The sequence below is a fragment of the Kogia breviceps genome, chromosome 4, assembly GCF_026419965.1.
Source record: "Kogia breviceps isolate mKogBre1 chromosome 4, mKogBre1 haplotype 1, whole genome shotgun sequence".
Lineage (NCBI taxonomy): Eukaryota > Metazoa > Chordata > Mammalia > Artiodactyla > Physeteridae > Kogia > Kogia breviceps.
Genome location: NC_081313.1, coordinates 55,289,624 through 55,313,670, shown reverse-complemented (window position 1 = coordinate 55,313,670; position 24,047 = coordinate 55,289,624). Strand labels below are relative to the sequence as shown.

The window sequence follows — 24,047 nt, the reverse complement described above, 5'->3', positions numbered from 1 at the left end:
TCCAGTAATTTAAAGATAAACACACAGCTTGTAACAGACACACTGATGCGTGGACACACTGAATCTAAAAACTGTGGGCCCTGGCAAGGCAAACTTCAATTCCTAAACCAACTAAAGCCCTTTTGTTTTTGTCATTATTTCTACAGACCGCCTTCCTCACTCCAAAGAAGACGTCTTACTACTGGGTGCCACTAACCATAGGAATTAGAATTACCTGAGTACCGTAAATGAGAATGAAAAGGAAATGGAGAAACTGGAGAGAACAATGAAAATGTCAAGAAAGAAAATTTAGTAAAACATTCCACTTAGATACTTGGGTTGTTTCCATTTGGGGCTGTCATGAACAGCGTAGCTCTGACACAGTCTCCAACATACATCCTGGCACACACAGGCACTTTTTTTTAGGGTATATATCCAGGAATAGAATTTCTGGGTCGAATTTTTTTTTTAATTTTCAGCTCTACTAGACAATGTCAAACTGTTTTCCAAAGTGACTGATTCACTTATACTCCCATTAACAGTGCAATGTTCACAGAAACATTGCTTATGATAACCCCAAGCTGGAAACAGTCCAAACGTCTGCCTACAGTGCCATGGGTAACTGTGATAGAGTCTCACAATGGAATGCTACGGAGCTGCGCTATTATGACAGCCGCCAGCCAGCCGCACAGATGGACGGAGCACTTGAAATGCAGCCAGTCCCAACTGAGATGTAATGTGAAGTGTAAAACACAAAGTGCTCATAGTATGAGGGAAGAATGTAACATCAGCAGGAGAGAACCCTAGTATTGACTATGGACTTTGAGTGATAATGATGTGTCAATGTAGGTTCCTCAATTGTAACAACTGCACCACTCTGGTGGGGATGTTGATAATGGGGAAGCTATGCATGTGTGGGCAGGGGACCTATAGGAAATCTCTGTATGTGCCTCTCAATTGTACTGTGAACCTAGAACCACTCTAAAGCATAAAGAGTGCTAAAAAAAAGAATATAAACTATCTTGTAAACCAATGTTTATATCAATCACATGTTGAAATAACATTTTGGATATACTGAGTTAAGTGATATATTATTAAAATTAATTTTTTATTTTTAATATGGTTACAAGAAAATATGAAACTACATATATGGTTCACACTGTATTTCTTTTTTTTTTTTTCTTTTTTTTTTGCAGTACGCGGGCCTCTCACTGTTGTGGCCTCTCCCGTTGCGGAGCACAGGCTCCGGACGCACAGGCTCAGCGGCCATGGCTCACGGGCCCAGTCGCTCCACCGCATGTGGGATCTTCCCGGACCGGGGCACGAACCCGTGCCCCCTGCATCGGCAGGCGGATTCTCAACCACTGCACCACCAGGGAAGCCCCACACTGTATTTCTTTAGCACTGCTCTGAAGCAAAAAAATGAACTACTGATTCATGTAGATAAATCTTACAAGTTGAAAGAAACAAAGCAGAAAAGAATACATACAGCATAGCATGTTCATACAAAGTTTAAGAACAAGTAAAACTAAACCATATTGTTCAGGATGTACAAAGTGGTAAAATAATAGAGAAAAGCAAGTGATTGATGTCCATATGTCAGAACAATGGTTTCCACAGGAAGGAGAGGACACAGGCAAAGACTGAGGTGCTCTATTTCTTGACTGAGATGATTATTTTGCTTTGTATTTATTCATCATTTTATATGCATGTTCTGTGCCCTTTTCTATATGTATATTTCACCACTGTTTACAAAAATAAGTATGAGGTTAATGGAGCACTACTCAGTTACTATATTCTCCAGCATATCTCATTGCCATAAACAACTGTGTCCCTTCCACATTCAGGTATCAGTCAGGAGGCTATATAATAGAAGCACATCCCCTTACTACAGTTATCAGAGTTAAAGCTACAAACTACTTAAAGGAGGAAACCCCTATCAATGTTTGACAGCAAATTTAAAACTTAAGAATTCATTGTTAAATCTCCAAATGGCTAAAGACACCAAGAACCCTCCACTTTGTTTCTTGTTTTAATATAATTAAGGAATCACTTAAAATTAACAATGTGGAAAACATTATTGCTAAGTGAAGGAAGTCAGTCACAAAAGACCAAACATTGTATGATTCCATTTCTATGAAATATCCAGAATGGACAAATCTAGAAACAAAGTGGACTGGGGGTTGCCTAGTACTGGGGGGAAATGGGGAATGACCGCTAATGGATAGAGGGGTTTCTTTGGGAAGGGGATGATGAAAATATTCTAAAACTGATTGTGGTAATGGTTGCACAACTCTGTGGATACACCCAAACCAATGAACTGCCCACTCTAAATGGGTGAATTGTAAGGTGTGTGAATTATATCTCAATAAAGGTGTTATTTGAAAAACTGACTATCTATTGCCAACAGTCATCTAAATAAGGCATTAATATGGAAGCTTCATACCACTTGGTGAAAAACAAAAAGGAACAAATATGCACACAAATATAAGCCTAGACTATATTAGAGCAAACATTAAAATCAAGTGATAATAGCTCCCACTGCAGAAAAAAACTGTCATCCTGGAAGTTATAGGTAAGAGGGGAAACTCACTCTTCACTGCATACCCTTTGGTTCAATTTGATTTTACAAATCAACCAAACACATAACAGTTTTATTTTATTTTATTTATTCTATTCTATTCTACTATTTTATTTTATAGCAAACACATAACAGATGAAAGTTTCAACTACACTTTTTTTTTTAACATGTAATAGACTTTTAAAAAAAAAGAAAAAGGGAATTCCCCGGTGGTCCAGTGGTTAGGACTCCATGCTCTCACTGCCGGGGGCCTGGGTTCAATCCCTGGTCAGGGAACTCAAATCCCCTAAGCTGCAAGAATTGGCCAAAGAAAAAGAAAAAGACACGTATTTACTTACAATTCATCAGGTCTATAAGGAGGTGGACTTTCAAAAGGCCTGGATGACATGGCTGATGTCGTTGGTCACCTGATATTCAGGATGAGCAATGCCCCGTAGCTCCCAAGATAAGCCAATCTAAGCAACATAAGTAGGGTAATGACATTACTACTGAGCTCATAGTTTCCTTGCAACACTAAGAAAACTAATGATATCAATCTCAAGTAACCTCTCACTCCATGGTTATTTCTCTTGTCCTTTCCACTGTCATTTTTACACATTGCACCATTAATTCTTTGAGCACAAGAAACCATTGAGTGTAGGACTCATTCGGCCTGGTAGTCCTCAGGGCACCTAGCATCATGCTCTGCACATCACTGGCATATGAATATTGTTTAAACTTGAAATTTATAGTTGCAATAATGAAAATTTCACAAAGCTTTTTACAGCATAGGCAAAAGTGGTATTTTTAAAAACAGTCACTTCAAAGAACACAAATAACGACGTATAAAAGATAAAATTTCTTAAAATACATTTATACATAAAACTGAATTTATTTTCAAAGTTCATATAAAATGAGAATGCATATGGAAGTGCATACATAGCTGTGTCCAGCACATACCAGCCCTTCAATGTTAACTAAAGCATAATCTGGTTTAAAAGTATGCTTTTATCATTAAAAAGGGTTACAAAAAGCATCTATAAATAGTACGATTATGGACATTTTTCCCTTACCTCCTTTTCCAAGTCTTCCAAATGGAATATAATTTTCAAAAAAGGAAAAACATCAAATACACTGTGTATTAAAGAGTCCTCTTCACTAAGAGAAAAGCAGAATAATTTTCTTCTAAGATTCCTCAGAACAAAAATCACTGAACATCTGAGAGGCAATTTCACTCAATCAACAAGTATTTATTAAATGCCTACACTGTACCATAGGAGCCTGTGGAAGTTAAGTATGAGAACAAGTTCTTCCGAAGGTCACGCACAAAGAAAACAGCATCTACAACAAGCATTATTTAGGGCTGAACTACATGATTATGTGCAGTTTGGAGATAACAGGGAAGACTCAGCAAGAAAGAGCCGGAAGCTTGGGGGTAGATAGCGGGAAGGACATGAGAAATATCTATAACCTGAGTATATTGAAGTGTCTAATATTTTTTCTTTTCAAATAAGAGTTGTGTAATCATACATTACCATGTTTGGAACAGTAAATCAATTCAAACCCTTTAAACTTTGTTCTTTCAAATCAACAGCAACTACCCTCCACATCCTTAAGAATAGTCAATTATAAATTTCTCAGAATAAAATATTGTATCTAGGTGAAACCTCAAAGATGGAAATATATGAAATGTTAGAAATGCCAACACAACTAGAATAATTTTCCAAACACAGTGAGGAAAGACAACTTCTCTTCATTCTTTTATTTCTAAAAACTGCTTTATTGAGTATAACATACAGAAAAGTGCACAAATCTAAGTGTATACAGCCCTGTAACTAGCACCCAAACACACATACAGACGAGCAATTTAGGCCAAAATATTACAGTGCTATGAAAGAGTAAAAGTCCAGATTAACTGTCTTCCTAATTGATGTTCAGAAAAAGAACATTAAGGAAAACTGAATTTAAACACTATTAAATATGGAACCCTATTTCTGAAGCTGAATGTCAAATACTGACACACTGACCTTAGAGGAATCTTACCTCTTTTATAACTAGGTCTCACTCATTCAAGACTATGCCAAAAATTCCAGGCTCAATGGTACCTCTTAAAAATCCTAAATTAATCCAGACTCAGGCTGAAGTTTTGTCTTGTTGAAAACCCAGCCAACAAAATCCCTTTCCAAACTTCTATTTCCTGGAGTTTGTCATGTCTCCCCTCAGAGCAGAGATTTTAAATTGTGAAGCAAATAATTTCAGAAAATTAATTAAGAACAAGCCAGGACTTCCCTGGTGGTCCAGAGGGTAAGACTCCGCACTCCCAAAGCAGGGGGCCTGGGTTCAACCCCTGGTCGGGAAACTAGATCCCCCACACATGCCACAGCTCAAAAAAAAAGATCCCCTATGCGGCAACTAAGACCTGGAGCAGCCTAAATAAGAATAAATCTTAAAAAAAAAAAAAAAGAACAAGTCATGTCAAATCAACTTCATTTTCTTTTTTGAGAAGGTTACCAGACTGGTAGACGAGGGGAATCCAAAGAGAATCCTGAGAATCTTGGACACATCCTTGTGTAACACAGTGTGGGTAGGCAGATTTCTACCGGGCTTAATAATGGAAGCTAATTAGGATGAATGAACGAACCATTTATGTCCACCTGGAGGGAGGTAACAAGTCGTGACCACAGACAAAGTGGACAAGTGTATCCAGATTTGCAGCTGACAAGACACTGTAAAGGACAGGTAACCCACTGGCTACAAGTACATTGACACTGATCAAGGTCTCTGTAAGGCTAAAATGATGGGCTAAAATAAAGTTAAAAGCTCACAAACTGAGGGGACAAATTCTTCCCTTTTGTGAGCATCGCTACCCTCCTGTGTCAAAGAGGGGGATAATCCTGACCTCTGGACTGGGATACATAGGTAAGATAATGTATTAATAAAGAAGATGAGCAAAAAGCATTTACAGCAAGGTGATTATTCTGAAGGTAAGAAATTTCAGTGTTTAGGCACTTAGGTATATTGTATCCATTTTCAAATACTGGTGGCAGGATAAATCATTTTAAAGATGTAAAACTCAATTTTTAAAAACTAATAGTATAAGTACTAGATAACGGAAATCTGGCTTAATAACTGTTCATTTTTATAAGTGTATTTCCTTGATCAGAATTTCAACAAAAGCTAACAAGCGATCCCAAACTTATCCAGTATTTACAGAGATAATGCTTAGATCTAGGAATGATAGTTATTAAAAAGAAACAAACCTATAAAAAATAATAAAATCAAATAAAATTAAAAAAAAAAAAAGAAACAAACCCCTGCAGAACCATGAAATCTGAACATCATGTTCCAACTAGGTGCCTCTCCAGGAGGTAGACTTAGATTGTTAAAGATCTAGAAAAACCATGTCTTAGGACAAATGACTGGAAAAACAGGAAATGTTTGGCCTGGAGAACTCAACATTAGAAGGTCCACTATGGCAGCCTTCAAAATAGCTGTAGAGCTGTCTTTGTTGTCCTAGAAATGGTTCCTTTAAAAAAATAAAAATACTCCAGAGGGTCAGATCTCATCTCAACGTTAGGAAGTCTCTCCACACACCCTCCCAAAATAACAAATAACAATTTGACCTCATGCCATTTAGGCCAAGCTTGTTTGGTATTTGCAGGGGGTGGGAAGAAGTGGACTGGAGGACTTCTAAGGTATCTTTCAAGGCAGTCTCTGACTGGGTTTTAAGGTACGGCAATAGGAAAGAAAGGACCAAGAATGCTGCCCAATGCCCAGCATGGCAACATTAACAATATCTGGTCAATAAGTGTATGTTGAATGAAGGAAAAAATGAGAAGTGAAAAGGCCACAGGATCTGGCTGAAGGGCCTCACTGGTCACCTTCACAGAACCTTCGCAGAAACTGTGTCGTAAGAATGATAGGGACATAAGTCAAACAGCTGACTCAGAGTCAGGGCCAAAAGGGAAGCAGCTGACCCTTACTGAATATGTTAAGTTGATGTTAAAGTATAAAAAGTTATCTCTTTGAAAATATTTACTGGCCAAAAAAATCTTAGAAAACTAAGTTAAGATAAAAAAGGAAAGCCTGGGACTTCATGGTGGCACAGTGTATAAGACTCCATACTTCCAATGCAGGGGGCCCGGGTTCGATCCCTGGTCAGGGAACTAGATCCCACATGTGTGCCACAACTAAGAATTCGCATGCCGCAACTAAGGAGCCCGTGTGCCGCAGCTGAGAAGCCTGCCAGCTGCAACTAAGACCCGATGCAACCAAATAAAAATAAATAAATATTTTTTCAAAAAGGAAAGCCTGAAAATGCTACGCTTCAAAAGTATTCTTTAAAGCAAACTGTCAACAAGTAAAAATAAACACTATTATATTTAAGGGCAGTCTGCTTTAACTTGCTTTTAAGAAGTTTTTTATGTTTATATTAAATGATTCTATTTAGATTTTGAAATTAGGCAGATTTTGAAATGGACTAGCTCTGAGTCAGAAACTACATTTAAAATTAGCTCTCCAGATGATTTTTTTTTTTTTTTTTCGGTACGCGGGCCTCTCACTGTTGTGGAGCACAGGCTCCGGACGCGCAGGCTCAGCGGCCATGGCTCACGGGCCCAGCCGCTCCACGGCAGGTAGGATCTTCACGGACCGGGGCACGAACCCGCGTCCCCTGCATCGGCAGGCGGACTCTCAACCACTGCGCCACCAGGGAAGCCCTCTCCAGATGATTTTTAACCACGCCATATATTTTGAGAATCACTGCCTAGAATAAAGGCATCAATCCAAGGAAAGCCTTGATCTTGAGGGTTTCCCGTTTAGAACGCCCAGATCTTTACATGGCAGGCACCTCCCGATCAGGTCTCAGCTCAAATGTCACCTCCTCAGAGATGTCCTCCCGGTTACTCATTCCATCCACCAAACCAATTTATTTTCAGAGCAAATTTCCCCTCTAATTATTTTTTTCTTTCTTTCTTTCTTGTAAACTGCTACCATCTCCACCCCAAAAGGAGTACCAGCTTCCCAAGCACTTAAATGTCTGTCTTGATCATCACTCTTATTCCTGATCCCTAGATCTAGTCCCTGGTACAAATGGATGCTCAATCAATATTTGATTTATAAAATCAACAGCCCAAATTAGAGTTGGGATTTCAATCCAGCAGTGAATGCCTTGAAGTTCTTCACGTAACTAACACCGAGGAAATACAATCCTTCAAATTAAGTTCAACAAAAGTAGTTAAGTGCTTACACTGTGAGGGAAAGGGAGAAAAAAAGGGTCAAACTCACAACTGTACAGGCATCACCTGGGAACTTATTAGAAAGGCAGAATTCCAGGCTCCACCTTTGACCTATGAATCAGAATCTGTATTTTAATAAGATCCTCAGATGATTCATACCACATTCAAGATTAGCAAGTATGAAGGTACAGAACAGCTGCAACCCTGGAGGCAAATTTTGTGAAAAGGTGTAACAATGGTCTTTTTACTCCAATAGTTCCATAAGTAGTAATGTGGATTTAAAAAAGACCACTAAAATTCTAATCAAGTAAGCCTGGAAATGCAACTAAAGAAAACTTCCCTCTGGGAGGTTCCTGGGAAGGTGAAAGACATACCAGTTACTTTATGTGGTTGAAAGCAATCTTCTATCATTTTGAAAGGGCAATAACTACAGCATTATCTTTAGAAGAAAACAGGAAAAGCTTTACCTTTACATCAAGCAAGATGGGGAACACTTATATAAGGCCATAAGGACTAGTCAAAGGTAGAGAATTCCAGAAAAACTCCCCAAATCTGGTTCTCACGCTGGAATATCAAGGACTGTTGCTTTAATGATATACCTTCCCTGATTAGCTTAAGTAGTTTTCAAGCCAGCCCATTTGTAACATGTTTCCCCTACCCGGTGTTTACTCACTTTTAAAATGGAGTTCTAGTAAGATCAGCTTTTAGAAATGCTGCAGTGATTACATGATACAAAGCACAACAGGCTTTTAGCACACTGCCTTACACATAGGAGGCAATGCTCATCGTTTCCCTAAATTGCCTGGAAGTTGTGGAAATCTCGCCCCCCTCCCCGCCATACTCTAACAAAGAAGGTGCCTAATAACCAAATAAATGCAAAACTACAAAAAAAAAAGGGCTGCTGCTTTGTCTGAGGGGATATCAATTACTGTGGCGCCACCTTTTAAAATGTCTATTTTAAAACACCAGGAAGAGAAAATAAAGATTCAATACGTACAGTGCAAAAGGAAACACTGCTACACTAGGGAATACACAGTTTCAGAAATCCACCTCTGTCTGGAAAGAACCAGTTTTCAATCACAAAAAACACAAGTGCCTTAATGGGAAAGGGTTCTCTTTTCCCGGGATCCCAATAATACACCTGTTGTGCGTGAGGGCCACACACTAACCTGGAAGGCTGCCTCCTCCCCGCCCTGGGTCATTTCCCAGGTGGGCAGGTTGCCCGGCCAGCCCCAGGGCCGGCCCGAGGATGCCGTGCCTCTCCTCCGGCTCAGCTGCTTCACCCGGGACACGAGGGGCTTGGGCTTGCTCTCCCAGCCGCAAGGTGCAGAGGCCATTTTGGCCCCTCATCCCACCTGCCCCGCACACTTCCTCCAACGCAGGCAACATGTCGGCTGCGCACGGGGCCTGCCCTTCCCGGGGTCTCAAGACCCGGCGGCCCGGCCGAGAGCAGGTCCCGGCGGCCGTGCGCCCCCGCAGCGCCCAGGAGCACCCCGGACGGTGCGCGCCCGCGCTGGCCGAGCAGGGATGGCCCCGAGGCAGGTCCGCCTCTCTGGCGGCGGCCTTTAGGTCACGGGTGAGAATCCCATGCGTGAGCGGCTTCCCTCGAAGTACAGCTTCATTCGAAATTAAATCCCCGCCCCCCAGCTTAAATCGACGCGGGCTCCCACAGCTCCCACCAAGGGGTTGAAAACAGCCGATCGGCCCACCCTAGGTCTCCAGGAATACTGCACGGATTAAACCCGGCCACCCCCTCTCCTCCAGGGACACCCAAAGAGGGTGGGATGGGGGCGGAGAACAGCAGGCTCCCCTCGGAGTCCGAGCCGCCCCGCCCCGGCCAGCGAGCGGCCCCCTCGCTGCAGCTTGCAAGCTCAGGGCCCTCTCCCCGAGGACCTCCCAGAACCGCAGCCCGGAGACCTGCGCGCAGGATTCTCGTTGTTCACCAACCTCCCGCCGGCCCCCAGGAAAGCGAAAAGTTGCCCGCGCCGCCTAGACACTGGCGGCTTTAAGCGTTTCCGCCGAAGGAGCTGACGGGCGGCTCCAAGCGGCCCCTCGCCCCTGGGAGGCAGCCTCCAAGTTCGCCCGGCGCGGCTCTCTCCGCTGCCCCGTGCCTCTCCGGTTCCCGCGAGTCCCAGCCCAGGAGCGAAACCGCCACCGAAACCAGCGCTGGGCGTCCTCCTCTTGCGCCTCCCCTACAGCACCGGGGGGCCTTGGTCCACCCCGTGGGACCCAGGCGCCGCGCCCAGCTCTCACCTCCTCACTGAAGCCGGGCCCAACCTACCAAGGACGGCGGGAGCCCAGGAGCGCGCTCACCTGTAGGGCGCACCTGACGACTTGCAGACCGCCAGCTCTCAGCCGGGACTCCACAGGGGACCCAGCCCTACTCCTCTCCCTCCCCCTCCTCTCCTCCCCCCACCCACACCGCAGTCCTGCCCCCGGGCATGCGCACCAACCCCAGGCCCAGGGGCGGGAGGTTAGTGGCCGCGCGCCGGCGAGCCTCACCTGCTGCACCCGGCTCGGGCTCCTCGGCGATCAGGCTAGTTCTCCCCGGAGTCCCGCCGCCTCCGCCACAGGAAGGAGAAGGGGGGAGGTGGACGCTAGCGAGAAGGAGTGGTGTGGCGGCGTCCTCCCTCTGTGACCCATTCACCTGAAACTCCGATGGGAGAGGGAAGGGAGCGGTGTAGAAGGAGGCGGGAGGAACCGGCCTTTCCCCGCACACCCTTGCTGCTCCCGGCCTTAAAGGAACAGCGCGGCGTTTCTGCCCGGGTGGGCGGGGACGGAGAGCAGAGGGGTGGCGTCGGGTAGAGGCTTGGGCTCCCCGAGGGTGGAGGGTGGTCCTGGACCACTCTAGGGAGCGCTCGGAGCTCCGCGGGCTTCGGGTAGAACTGCGGAGCGTTTGGAGTGTGAGGTCTGGAGGGGACCGTTCCTCCTGACGAGTGTTCAAGGGTGCTCAGCACTTTGGCAGGAAAAGCACGACCTGACACAAAACTTTCCTGTTCCAAAAATTTGGTTCAAGTTTTGTTGGAAAGAAGCATCTAGATGTGGGAGATTTTCAAAAGTCATGCGTAAATTTAGGAACGGTTTCTGAATCTCTGGATCCAGAAAAAGACCATTACTCAGTGGTTCAGTGAAGGTGACGTATTGTAGATACTGGTGTCGGTAAATTTGCCATCAAAATTCAGTGTATACTAAGATATACGTTATTACCATTTCAGGGTTCTCTGCCCTCCCTCCCCACATTTAACTATGGCATGACTGAGAGTCTGCTCTTGAGGGGATTTAAACTATTTGAATATTCTCTGAGGCTTAAGGAAAAAAAAAAGCCCTGGTTCTGCGTGCTATGTTCTACTTCTTGATCTGGAGGCTGTTTCCAAAGGAGTGTTCAATTTAGGGAAACTCATAGTCTACACTTAACGATGTGTACACTTATCTATATGTTGTATTTCAACATTAAAAAAATTGCACTGCTGAATGGGACAGTTTTAGTTCTTGCTATTTAAGTGTCTGCATATAGAAGGCTAGAATTTAGGTTTCTTAAGTCCTGCTTCGCTTTGTGTTCCAATCTGGAATGTCAGCATTGCTACATTCAGTCCAATCCCACCCACTTCTCTGCCTCTAATTAAGTGGTTACAGATGTGACTTTGCCATACATTAGGTCTCAAGGCACAATTCAACACTTAAGGAAGTAAAACTATTATATAAATATAAGGTATTTAAAATGATGACAGCCTTAATGAGTAATTAATCTAATTGGTTTTATTTGTGGAAGTCATTGCTGCAATTACTTTAATATGACTGTAGTTTTTGAATGATGCAGTTTAAATTGGTATTGTTAACACTGGAGAAGTCAGGTTAATCCTCTTAAGTTCCCTGTCAGATTACTGAAATCTCCAAACATTCCACCTGGTTTATAATTAAACAAGGGAACATTTCCTAATACTCTTACATTTATAAACACATGTCTATTATTTTATAGTGTACTTTTGACTTGTTCTGAAGAGAACTTAAGTTTTTTTCCCCACTTTTCAAAAATTGAAATACATTTCATATACTGTAAAATTCGCCCTTAATTTTAAAGCGTGTATATAAATTCAGTGGGTTTTAGTATATTCACAAGGCTGTACAATTATCAGCACTAATTCCAGAACATTTGCATCACTGAAAAAGTCTATAAGGAGTCTCTCTTCATTTCCTCTTGCCTCTAAACCCTGGCATCCACTGATCTACTTTCTGTCTCGATTTGCCCATTCTGGACATTTTATACTAACTGTTAATATAATATATGGCCTTTTGTGTCTGGATTCTTTCACTTAGCATAATGTTTTCAAGTTTCATTCATGTTGCAGTTCCTACCAGTAAATCATTCCTTTTTATGACTCAATCATATTCCATTGCATGGATATACCACATTTTATTTAAACCTTCATCAGTTGATGGACATTTGGGTTATTTCCACTTTTTGGTTATTATGAATAATGCTGCTATAAACCTTCATGTACAAGTTTTTGTGTGAAATTATGTTTTCAATTCTCTTGGGTAAATTAAGTATTTAAACTAAACTTTTTATCATTTGAAGAGACTAACATTCATATCATGTTATTTTTCTTATTCCCATTTTAAACCTAAACCCAAAGAGATGTTAGGATGGAAGGTTAGTTACTGTTTTATTTGCTTTCCTAATTCATTCATTCAACAACCATTTTCTGAGTGCCTACCATGTGCACAATAGTTCACAAAACCCCACAATCCCTTTCTTGGCAAAGATTACATTCTAGTTACTGCTGCATTCAGGCGTATGGAATAGTAGGATTTTTTTTAACTTGAACTATATGAAATTGGTAATAGTTGATTATTTTAAACTACAAAATGGCAATTTAGTATGGTTTAACTTAAAACTAAACTAAATTTCTATTGGAATGTTGTATACCATTTTTGTTCCATTCAGATTAATTTTCCAAACAATACTCATAATATTAAAAAATCTAAAAACTGTATTCTTTTAACTATTACCTAATAGTGTGCCTATTAGGTAGTAGTTGAAAATGTTCAGAAAGAAAATTCAGCCTTAAAACCTAAACACATCAGTAGCAAAATAAAATTTGTTAGGTGGTAAATGATGCAATGCTGAATGTAATCATGTTACATAATCATAAGTTGTAACAAAATTTTAATTAGTCACATATTCCTTCTTGGCAACTCATTGTAGTATTATCCACTAATGAACATTATTTGGTGAAAATCCTCATGACTCAGAAACAAAGTATATATTATTCTCAGAGGACCCATGATTAGAAATTTGTTGACTGTACTTGCAGTAAAATGAATAAGATTAAAAAAACAATGCTTTTATTCCTTTTCATATGTAAAGGAGAAAGTTAAGAGCTCAGATTATGGTGTCAGAAATTTGGGTTCAAAATCTCAGTGTTAAGAGTCAAAAAAAAAAAAAAACAACTCAGTGTTGCCACTTATTTGCTGGAAGCGTAGCTAAATGCATAAGCTTCATTTTTCTCCGCTGTAAATTTGGGATGATAATAAGTAATACTCAAAAAAAAAAAATAAGTAATACTCTTCATAAGATTGCTGGGAGACGTGGACCATTCACCAAGATAAACCAAATGCTGGGTAAGAAAACAAGTCTTGATACTTTTAACAAATCAGTGCTGTATCCTGGCTACCTGAAACAGTCCCTGTCATGTCACACAATTATTCTATAAATATTTGTTGAATGAGTGAATGAATGTAACCCTGATTCCTGAATCCGACATGCCTGTGGAATTGTGTGCACCTCTCAGACAGCATGCTGCCACCATGAAAGCAGTACATTCTTTTTTTTTTTTTTTTTTTCGGTACGTGGGCCTCTCACTGCTGTGGCCTCTCCCATGGCAAAGCACACGCTCCGGACGCGCAGGCTCAGCGGCCATGGCTCACGGGCCCAGCCGCTCAGCAGCATGTGGGATCCTCCCAGACCGGGGCACGAACTCGTGTCCCCTGCATCGCCAGGCGGACTCTCAACCACTGCGCCACCAGGGAAGCCCAGCAGTACATTCTTAATAGCATGTAAAGGGTTACATCTCTAGTACGTGGTCTTATTATTATTATTTTTTTTAGCAAAATTTATTTATTTGGCCACACCACTCGGCTTATGGGATCTCAGTTCCCTGACAAGGGATTTAACCTGGGCCATGACAGTGAAAGTGCTGAATCCTAACCACTAGACCACCAGGGAACTCCCTAGTTAGTACCCAGTCTTAGAAGAGTAAAGATGGGGGATTAGAACATTTCTACTCTGCCTCACCTGCTTAGTGAATGAATGCAACCATTGGTGTTTGTTCAAGGGCAACTCAATTTGGAGTCCCTGAGGGCTCTAGGTTCCTCACCCATTCATAAGGTGAGAGGCTGCCAGTCCACACAGCATAGTTTCCTTGGATAGATTTATGGAGGAATTTATGGGGTAGTCACCAGGAAGGCAGTTTCTGAGAGGATGATGACACTTGGTGACTAAAGCTCTGCCTCCTCAATTCCTGTGTATTAAGCAAGATCCTTCCAGAAGAGACAGTTCTTGAACTAGAAATTCAACAAGTGGAATAATAATAATAGTAACCACCATCATTTACTCAGGATATCTGTGTCCATGTGCCAGGCACTATACTATGTACTTTATGAACTTTTGTTTTTCTTTATAACAATTTTATGATGTATTATTATTCCCCCCATTTCTGAAAAACTAGAAGCTCAGAAAGTTTTGGTCATTTACTCAAGATTTCTGCTAAGTTGTGGAGTCGGGACTCAAACACATGTCATCTACCTTTAGAACTAATGTTCTTAACAGTTTTACTATACTTTAGCATTACTTTTTGTCTTTAAAAACACCCAAACTTTCAAAAAAAAAAACCTACCCATAAAAAGAGTTCATAGTGCAGCTGTAGAAAAAAAAAATCCTAAAAAAAAATTGAGTACAACTCAGTTTATGGATATGAATGAACCAATTAGAGCTACTCCCCAAAACAGGGTGAATCTTTCAAACATAAAATTGAACAGAATAAAGGAGTCCCCCCTGCCAATACAGTATGATTCCATTTATATAAAGTTCAAAAACAGGCAAAACTAAACTACATCATTTGGGGATTCATACATAAGTGGCAAAGCAACAAAGGAAAGCAAAGGAATTGTTATAAAAGTCAAGAGAGCGGTTATCTGTAGGAGAAAAGAGAGGGTAAGGATGGGAATACAGGAGTGGAGATATGCTCTTGAGGTGCTGGCAATAATCTGTTTCTTCACCTGTGTGCAGGTTACACGGCTGTGAGCCTTACAACAAGTTATTAAACTGTACACATATGCTTTATACACTTTCTGGTAGGAATTTTATATTTTATAATAAAAATTTTATTTAAATGAACAGAGTTTAGGGACATTCTTAAAAGGTGGTTGGATACCCATATCTAGTTGTTTTGTTTTGTGATTAATATTCCTCAAATACTAAAAGAAGATCACTTTATAGGATCAGAGTAAGTAGAGATCATCATCTGAAGAGGGAGAGGGAGGGTCTTGACCTGGATCTGGACAGAATATTTCCGTAATTATATGGATGATGCAGAGAAAGAGATTTGGGGCTGATTTTTTGTGTTTTAAACTGCATCAGTCATCCACTGCAGTGGAAAATTGACCTTACAAGGCCTTTTCAGGAACTGGCCTTCCTGAATATTCAGCTCAAAAAAGGAAAGAGGAAAAAGTAAACATTAACCAAATACTTCAAATGGTGTGTTCTCATATCGAATTTTAACTTCTTGGGGCTCTTTGCCTCCTGGGTCCCCAAACTTTGAAAAGTACTGATTATAAGCTTGTAACTTATGACAAGGAATCCCAACCCTAGAAAAATCACTTGAACTGGGTCAGTATGAAACAGATATACTCTAAGCAGACAACAAACTTCCCATGATATTCTAGACATTCTACTGGTTCTAAGACACATTCTCTTATCCATTACAGGGGCTTCCACATGGCAGCTTTTTTGATTTTCTTTGGAATTTCTTATTTTATGTTTTTAATTAATTATTTAATTTAATTTAATTTATTTATTTGGCTGAGCCAAGTGGCTTGCAGGGTCTTAGTTCCCAGACCAGGGATTGAACCCAGACCACAGCAGTGAAAGCACCGAGTCCTAACCACTGCACCGCCAGGGAATTCCCTTTACTTGGAATTTCTTTAGGAGAAAATTTAGGAGCCTGTAAAGGGGAGCTCACTACAGCTCCTGAAATGTTGATGCTACACACAGAGAGTGTGGTCTAAATGGCACATTTGTCAACTGCGTACCTAAAGAAATATTTATTCAGTCAAAAAATATTTACCCAAGGGCTTCCCTGGTGTCACAGTGGTTGAGGGTCCGCCTGCCGATGCAGGGGACACGGGTTCTTTGTGCCCCGGTCCGGGAGGATCCCACATGCCGCGGAGCGGCTGGGCCCGTGAGCCATGGCCGCTGAGCCTGCGTGTCCCGAGCCTGTGCTCCGCAACAGGAGAGGCCACAACAGTGAGAGGCCCGCGTCCGCAAAAAAAAAAAAAAAATTTACTCAATATCTTCTATGTACTGGATCCTGTTCAGCCCTGGAGATACAGTGGACTCAAGACAGGATCCCTTGTGGAGGTTTTACACTCTAGTTGGGAGAAGCCATGCAATAGTGATGATTAAACTGGAAATGAACAAGATAATGGCAGACAGTGATGAGTGACTTGAGGAAACAGGCTAAGGGGATAGAGAGGGCTGGAAGAGGCAGCGGGGAGGAGCTGCCTTGGGTGGAGTGGTCACAGGCTGCTGCTCTGAAGAGGTGACATTTGAGCTGAGACTAATGATGAGAAGGAGCCAGATCTGGGCCAAGAACACCCTAGGGCAAAATCTAGGGCCACTTTGGAGATTCAAAGCACAGGAGGCCAGAAGAAGGGGAGAGAGTGGGAGGTGAAGTCGGAGGAAGGCAGAGGTCAGATCCTGGATGCTGTGCCACCTGAGTGTTTGTTTTCTTCTAACTGCAACCAGAAGGCTATGGAGGGTTTTAGGCATTTTATTGTGATGAATTTATGTTTTGAATTTTGTGGGATTTTGTGTCAACCTCAGCATTTTCCTGTTTTTCAAAAATAATTTTTGGTAACTCTTGAGTATTTATCTTTAAAGTTTGTAGCATCTAAGTAGAAAGCATTAAACCTGAGAAACGGAGCCAGGGTGATCTGAAACCCAATTGATACTATCTTTGAGAAATGTAAACCACTCCTATTCATCTTCCTACATGAATCTTAATTAGAAAGGTTGGCCTCTGTGCCTAAGAGGTACCAGATGCAGAGGGACTAGGAAAGGAGAGGGTAAGAGAAGCTCTACCATAATCACGTAATTATTTATTTTTCTTGCTTTTTCTATATTTTTCTAAAATTTCTCATTGAACAAGCCTGTATTATTTTTTAAAATTAGGAAAAAGATATTTAATTTTCCCCTAATTTACTACGTTGGAAAATTTAAACCTGTAGAATAGTTGAGAAAATAGCACAATGAATTATGTTCTTCACTTAAATTCACAGACTGTTAACATTGTCCACATCTGCTTGCTTGCCCTCTCTCTCTCTCTCTCTCTCACACACACACACACACACACACACACACACCCCATACATACATGAGATGTATACATAGTATATTTTTTTCACTCAAACATTTATACCCAAACCCATTTATACTTTTATTTGGTTCAACTATTTAAAAGTAATTTGCAGATATGATGACACTTCACCCCTGCATACTTCAGCACGTTTCTCCTAAGAACCAAGCCATTTTCCAATTCAACCACTGTCTTAAGTTTGTGATGCTTTAACAGAATACCATAGACTAGGTGGTTAATAAACAACAGAAATTTATTTCTCACAGTTCTGGAGGATAGAGGTCTGAGATCAGGGTACCAGCATGGTCAGGTTCAGGTGAGAACCCTTTTCAGGCTTGTAGATGGCCGTTTCCTCCTTATATGGTGGAGAGGGCAAGAGGGCTCTCTGGGATGTCTTTTATAAGGGCACTTTTCCCATTCATGAGGGCTCCACCCTCATGACCTTATCACCTCCCCAAAGGCTCCACCTCATAATACAATCACATGGGAGGTTTGGATTTCAACATATGAATATGGGGGAGACACAAAACATTCACTCCATAACAACTATCATACTATTAACATATGCCCACAAATGAACATTAATACATAATCTTATCTAATATGCAGGACATATTCACATTGCTCCAATTGTACCAAAAATGTCTTTTACTGTTTGTTGTTTTATTTTTAATCCAGAAGCCAGTTAAGGATCATTCCTTTCATTTCATTGTCATGTCTCTTTAATCTCCTTAATTCCTGAACAGTCCCAATGCCATTTTTCTCTATCATGACATTGTCTTTTCTAAAAGAATATGGTCTAGTTGTTCTGTTGAATGTCTCACAGTCTGGATTTGTATGTCCCCATCCCCACAACTACTAGATTTGGAGGAAACACTGTTGGTAAGAATACCATCTCGGTGATGTTGTGGACTTCATACTCCATCACGTCCAGAGGCTGACACTATCAAGTTGTCCCAGGGTGAGTGATGGTCAGTTTGAATCAGGTGGTACCTTCCAGAACTCCCTTTTCCCTTTATAATTAATATGTATTCTGGTGGGGTGGGGGGAATACTTTGATTCTTTGTGACTATCTTATTCCCCGACAACCTTTTATCCAGTGAAAGCTTTTAGTGCCCATTGCTGATTCTTGCCTGACTCAAGTATTGCATCAGTTGGTGCGCAATGTTTTTTTCTAATACTATCAAATATTAGTATCAACACTAACTAGGGAATTCCCTGGCGGTCCAGTGGTTAGAACTCCACACTTCCACTGTTGAGGCATGGGATCGATCCTTGGTTGGGAACTAAGATCCTGCATGCCAGGCAGTGTGGCTAAAAAACAAGCAAACAAACACTATCTAGTACTCTGAAGGAAAAAATTAAAAAAACCAAGAATTTAAAAGTGTGATTAAAAGAAGGTGGAAAATATTTTAATTCATTAAAATATTGACCTTACATGAAAAAAAAATTTTTAGTGATGCAATTTCTTTCTGCTTTGCCTTTAAGGAGTTCAACCAACCTCCTCAGCTGCATAATATATGTATTGCTTGTTTATTTACTAAGGAGGGTAGGTGATGTGGGAAGAAATCAAAGCATGCTGTTGTATAGCCCTCTTCCCTCAAGTAGTCTAGGAGATGAAGTGTACACTCATACAAACAAAAAATAATAAAAGGACGGCTAAGTGCAGGATGACTGGTAGAGATAACAACACTTTCTCAGTGGAACTGCTGACCTGGCTGCCCATATGCTCCTCCCACCCCTGTCTCTGTGACTTGCCCTTTGCTCACACTAATTTTTCTTTCTTTCTTTCTTTTTTTTTTTTTTTTTGCAGTACGCGGGCCTCTCACTGCTGCGGCCTCTCCCGTTGCGGAGCACAGGCTCCGGACGCGCAGGCTCAGCGGCCATGGCTCACGGGCCCAGCCGCTCCACGTGGGATCTTCCCGGACCGGGGCACGAACCCGTGTCCCCTGCATCGGCAGGCGGACTCTCAACCACTGCGCCACCAGAGAAGCCCTCACACTAATTTTTCTACCTGGAATGTTCCCTGTCCACCCTGGTGTCTGCAGGTTCGTGTACTAAAATATTGCCAAGTGCTTCAAGACTGAGCTACCACCTCTTCTATTAAACAATAACAAAACCTTCTTTAACTTTTCTTCTCTAAGAAATGGCTTCTCTCAATTCTCCACGTATTCCAAAAACAATTTACCTCAATCTTTTGACTGTCCAGTGTTAAATCACTGTCTGACTTGGGTTATGTAAGTATGTGGGCCCTTCTCTTAGACTGTGTGCTCTCTGAGGGTGACCTCTCTTTGCCTGGGCGTCCTGGAGACCCCTCCTTCTTGTACTTTGCACTTCAGTTACTGTGAGTAAATGAACAGTAGTCAATTCCTTAATAAACTATCCCAAAGTATACCGGGGTTGAATTATGCCAGTAATAATCTTGATGAGAAACTCTACTCTTGTCCTCTGTGCTTATTTTTTTCAAACTTGTCCCTTACAGTACTAGGTTAACAAGGAAGTTTCCTTTACTCCTTCCTCTAGACAGAGGGGAAAAAAATAACAGGAAACCAACCCACCGCAAACAATGAAGATGAATATCAAATATTTGTTCCTTTCCATACAAGAGGAGTTATGCATGATATTAGGTCATCATAGTTGCACTTGAAAGAATCAAAGTTGCTTTGAGCTTTAAGAATTTCCAGTAGAGCAATTTGGCTGTTTTTATCTAAAGGAAGTAGTTAAAATACAGCCTTTTAACAGGAATGAGTAGATATTATTTCAAATATCCATAATCATCATCTGAAAGCTGCATTCATTATCAAACTTGTGATCCAGGAACCTGGTCTGATGCAGCAGGCAGATAACTTGCTTCCCTTCTGTGTTCCCATACAGTTTGTACATTGTTAAAAAAAGAAATAGAACATACAATTTGTTGAGTAAGTTCTCTGTGTCACCAAAATATCACATGTTAAAGATTATGAACATTTTATAGATAAGAAAACTGGGTTTCATAGATGATAAAAAAAAAAAAAAACTGTCTTCAAATACACAGCTAGAAGAACATAAAGCTGGGATTTTAAAACACATGTGTTTCTGACCCCAAATCCATGCCATCATCACAGGACTGTGCTTATTCAGATACCTGCCCCCTACATCAAACTGTGAGGTCCTGTGTCCACATTCCCCACCCCAATCCTTGGTGCATGAATTCGGAACACAGCTGAATCTCTCCCAGTTGCCATTACCACTTTCTTCCTATCATACCGAATCTCAGTTTTATTCTTATATTCACCCTCCCCACGCAGTGAGGGGCTGAGAGGCTGACCCTATCCTAGTTCCAGGGGAGGGGCATATTGGCTAAAGATAATTCTAGTCTAAAGGACTCATACAACTCAACAGCAAAAAAACAAATAATCCAGTTTTTAAAACGGGCAAATGACTTGAATAGACATTTCTCTCAAGAAGATATATGAAAGGTCAACGGGTACATGAGAAGGTGCTCAACATTACTAGTCATTAGGAAAATGCAAATTAAAACCGCAATAAGGTATCACCTCATGCCTGTTAGAATGGCCATCAACAAAAGACAAGAGGTAACAAGCGCTGCACCGTTGGTGGGCTTGTAAACTGGTAAAACCACTATAGAAGACGGTATGGAGGATCCTCAGAAAATTAAAAATAGAACTACCATATGATCTAACAATTCCACTTCTGGGAATATATCCAAAAGAAACAAAACACTAACTTAAATAGATACCTGTACCTCCAGGCTTATAGCAGCATAATTTACAACAGCCAAGACACAGAAACAATGTAAGCATCCATCGATGGATGAATGGATAAAGAAAATGTGGTGTACATACAATAGAATATATGGATGGACCTTGAAGGCATTATGCTAAGTGAAATAAGTCAGACAGAGAAAGACAAATACTGTATGATCTCACTTATTTGTAGAATCTAAAGAAAAGAAACAAAAAAAACAAAACACCTCATAGAAAAAGAGATCAGACTTGTGGTTACCAGCGGTGGAGAGGAAGAGGAGGGGGGCACTGGAAGAAGACAGACAAAAGGTACAAACTTCCAGGTATAAGATAAATAAGTACTAGGGATGAAATGAACAACATGTGACTATAGCAAGCACTGCTGTATGATATATGGGAAAGGTGTTAAGAGAGTCAATTCTAAGAGCTCTCATCACAAGAACATTTTTTTCCTTTCTTCTCCCTTTTCTTTTTATTTTCTCTGTATGAGAAGGTGGATGTCAGCTGAACCCATTGTGATAACAATTTAACAATACACATGAATCAAACCATTATGCCCTACGCCTCAGACTTATTCAGTGATGAATGTCAATTATTTCTCAATAAAACTGGAAAACAATATTTTAAAAAATGAAAAGTGAAAACCATTAAAAAAAACCAAGAAAGACACCTAGACCCCTTGCCAGTGATTGGCTCGGGAACTCACACCTAACCCTAATCAGCGCTGTGCGTAGCTGGACACGTTGCTCTAGCACTGTTGGCAGCCATCTTACAACCACAAGGGGAAACAGCCCAGTGATCAAGTCCACGCCCAGAGGAGACAGAGCCAAGAGAACTAAGGAAAACCAGAGACTGGAGCCCACTCTGGATTACCAGTTACCTGAGATAATACATTGCCATATTATGTAAGCTACTTTAAACTTGGGTTGTTTTTTTTTTTTAAATTAATTAATTAATTTATTTTGGCTGTGCCAGGTCTTAGTTGCAACATGCAGGATCTTTGTTGCTGCATGCAGGATCTTTAGTTGTGGCATACAGACTTTTTAGTTGCGGCATGCATGTGGGATCTAGTTCCCTGACCAGGGATTGAACCTGGGGCCCCTGCATTGGGAGCATGGAGTCTCACCCACTGGTCCACCAGGGAAGTCCTAAACTTGGGTTTTTTTTTGCTGCACTGAGCTAAAATAATCCTGATATAGAAAGTATAGTCATTTAGTAAATATCCATTGAATAATAGTGCTTTAGGGACAGGAAAAAGCCTAGTCGCTTTATAAATAACCCTTCCAAAGTGGGAACGATCATCACCCCCATTTTATAGATAAGGAAATTAAGCCCAGCTTGTTAAGTGATTTGCTTAAAGTCACAGAGCTGGTCAATACTGAATTTGGGACTCAAACTAGGATCTTTTGACACCATAGCTCCATTGCCTTCTACACCAGTGAAGGGATGAAGGTCCTCACTTTCGCTTAAGGAAGAACTCATTCACAAGAAGTTATAAAACCATTACTTGGCAAGATTCATTGCTTCTGTCTCTTTTACTAAAGAGACATTGCCACAAAGCTTCAGTGACATAAACGAAAACATCCATGTCCAAAATGTCCCAGCCAATCTTGAGGATTCAGCGGAGATGGGCTAGGTTATGCTGACATAACAAAAACCTCAAAAAATTTGTGGTGTCTTTAGAACAACAAAGGTTTGTTTTGGCTCATGCCGCATGTCTAAAGAGAGTTGGCTGGGGGTTTGGTTTCACAGTTTTCTTACTCCAGGACCCAGGTGTCAGAGAAACCACCATTTCTCATATTACCAGACATAGTAAAGGCAAAGAAGGTTCTGGAGGGTCTCACACTGGCAGTTGAATGCTCTGACTCGTAAGTGATCAGGTCACTTCCGTTAACAACATATTGCCAGAACTAGACATATGGCTTCACCCAGCCAGTTTTCCATGTGCCTAGAAGGAGAAGAAAACTGGGTATCTTTTCTGTGACCACAGTTGATTATACAGATAGGAGTGAATGCCTGTTATTAATGTTTGTTCTTAAAATAAGACATAATAATGTAAAATCAATAGCTTATAAATTTCATGGAGCCCTTGAGGACACTTTACTGAGGTACTTTTACAAATATGACCTTATTTCTTCTTCACCACAACACTGTGGAGTAGGTATAGTAGACAGATGTTAATATCATCCTATTTTGTAGGAGACTAAGGCTCATGGAGGTTACCCAGTTTGCCCAAAGTTACAAGTAACAGAGCTAAGATTCAAACACTGTTTGCCTCTACATCCTACATGGCCTGTAGTACACTACACTACATTTAAGTACCATTTTCATGACTGAGTGTTAACACATTAAAGTATTGTCAAACATATGGGCAAATATTAGCCTTAGAAACAAAATAAAATTAGCCTGGCAGATTCCATAACTCAATGAATTAAGAGTCCAAATAGTGATGACAGCCATCTGTTACATACACCTATAATTAGTCTGAAAGAGGCAACCTACCAGTAACCTACCACCAACATGGCCTTCCAGGGACAAAACCCTATCAAGCCTTCTGAGAAGTAGTAAAAATATGACCAAAATGTCTCTCTCTTCTTTCCTTCCACTTTGACATCAGTCCTGGCAGCAAGAGAGAAGAAAAGAGGCAGACTTCCTAAGGGAACTGGACTGGAAACCGGGAGACACAGTTATAAACTCAGGTCTATCAGAAATCAGCTGTGTAACTTTAAGCAAGTTATTTAATCTGCTGTTACTGTTGACAATAAAATAATGTCTGTGAAAATGCTTTGAAAGGGTAAAGTGCCATCAATAGTTATTCATTCAATATTTAAAGCTAAGCTTCTTCTGTAAGCTTAGTCTTAAGGAGAGTACCAAATAATTAAGGCATGGT

The 24,047-nt window shown here is 41.0% G+C and overlaps 1 protein-coding gene across 9 annotated transcripts in view; it reads right to left on the bottom strand.

Moving 5' to 3' along the window:
• Nucleotides 1–10,718, bottom strand: part of OCLN (occludin) — a 49,775-nt gene extending 39,057 nt beyond the window's left edge. The window contains exons 1-2 of one of the 9 annotated variants that reach the window (XM_059062551.2): nucleotides 10,279–10,718; nucleotides 2,899–3,015 (exon numbers count right to left, since the gene is read on the bottom strand). In XM_059062551.2, the coding sequence (XP_058918534.1) occupies nucleotides 2,899–2,948 (50 nt within the window). In that variant the 5' untranslated portion in view covers nucleotides 2,949–3,015; nucleotides 10,279–10,718. Of the gene's footprint in view, nucleotides 1–2,898; nucleotides 3,016–8,945; nucleotides 9,976–10,029; nucleotides 10,200–10,278 lie in introns of those variants that run through there. The other 8 variants (XM_067031105.1, XM_067031106.1, XM_059062553.2 and 5 more) reach the window with 8 other exon arrangements.
• Between the last annotated feature and the right edge of the window lie 13,329 nt (nucleotides 10,719–24,047).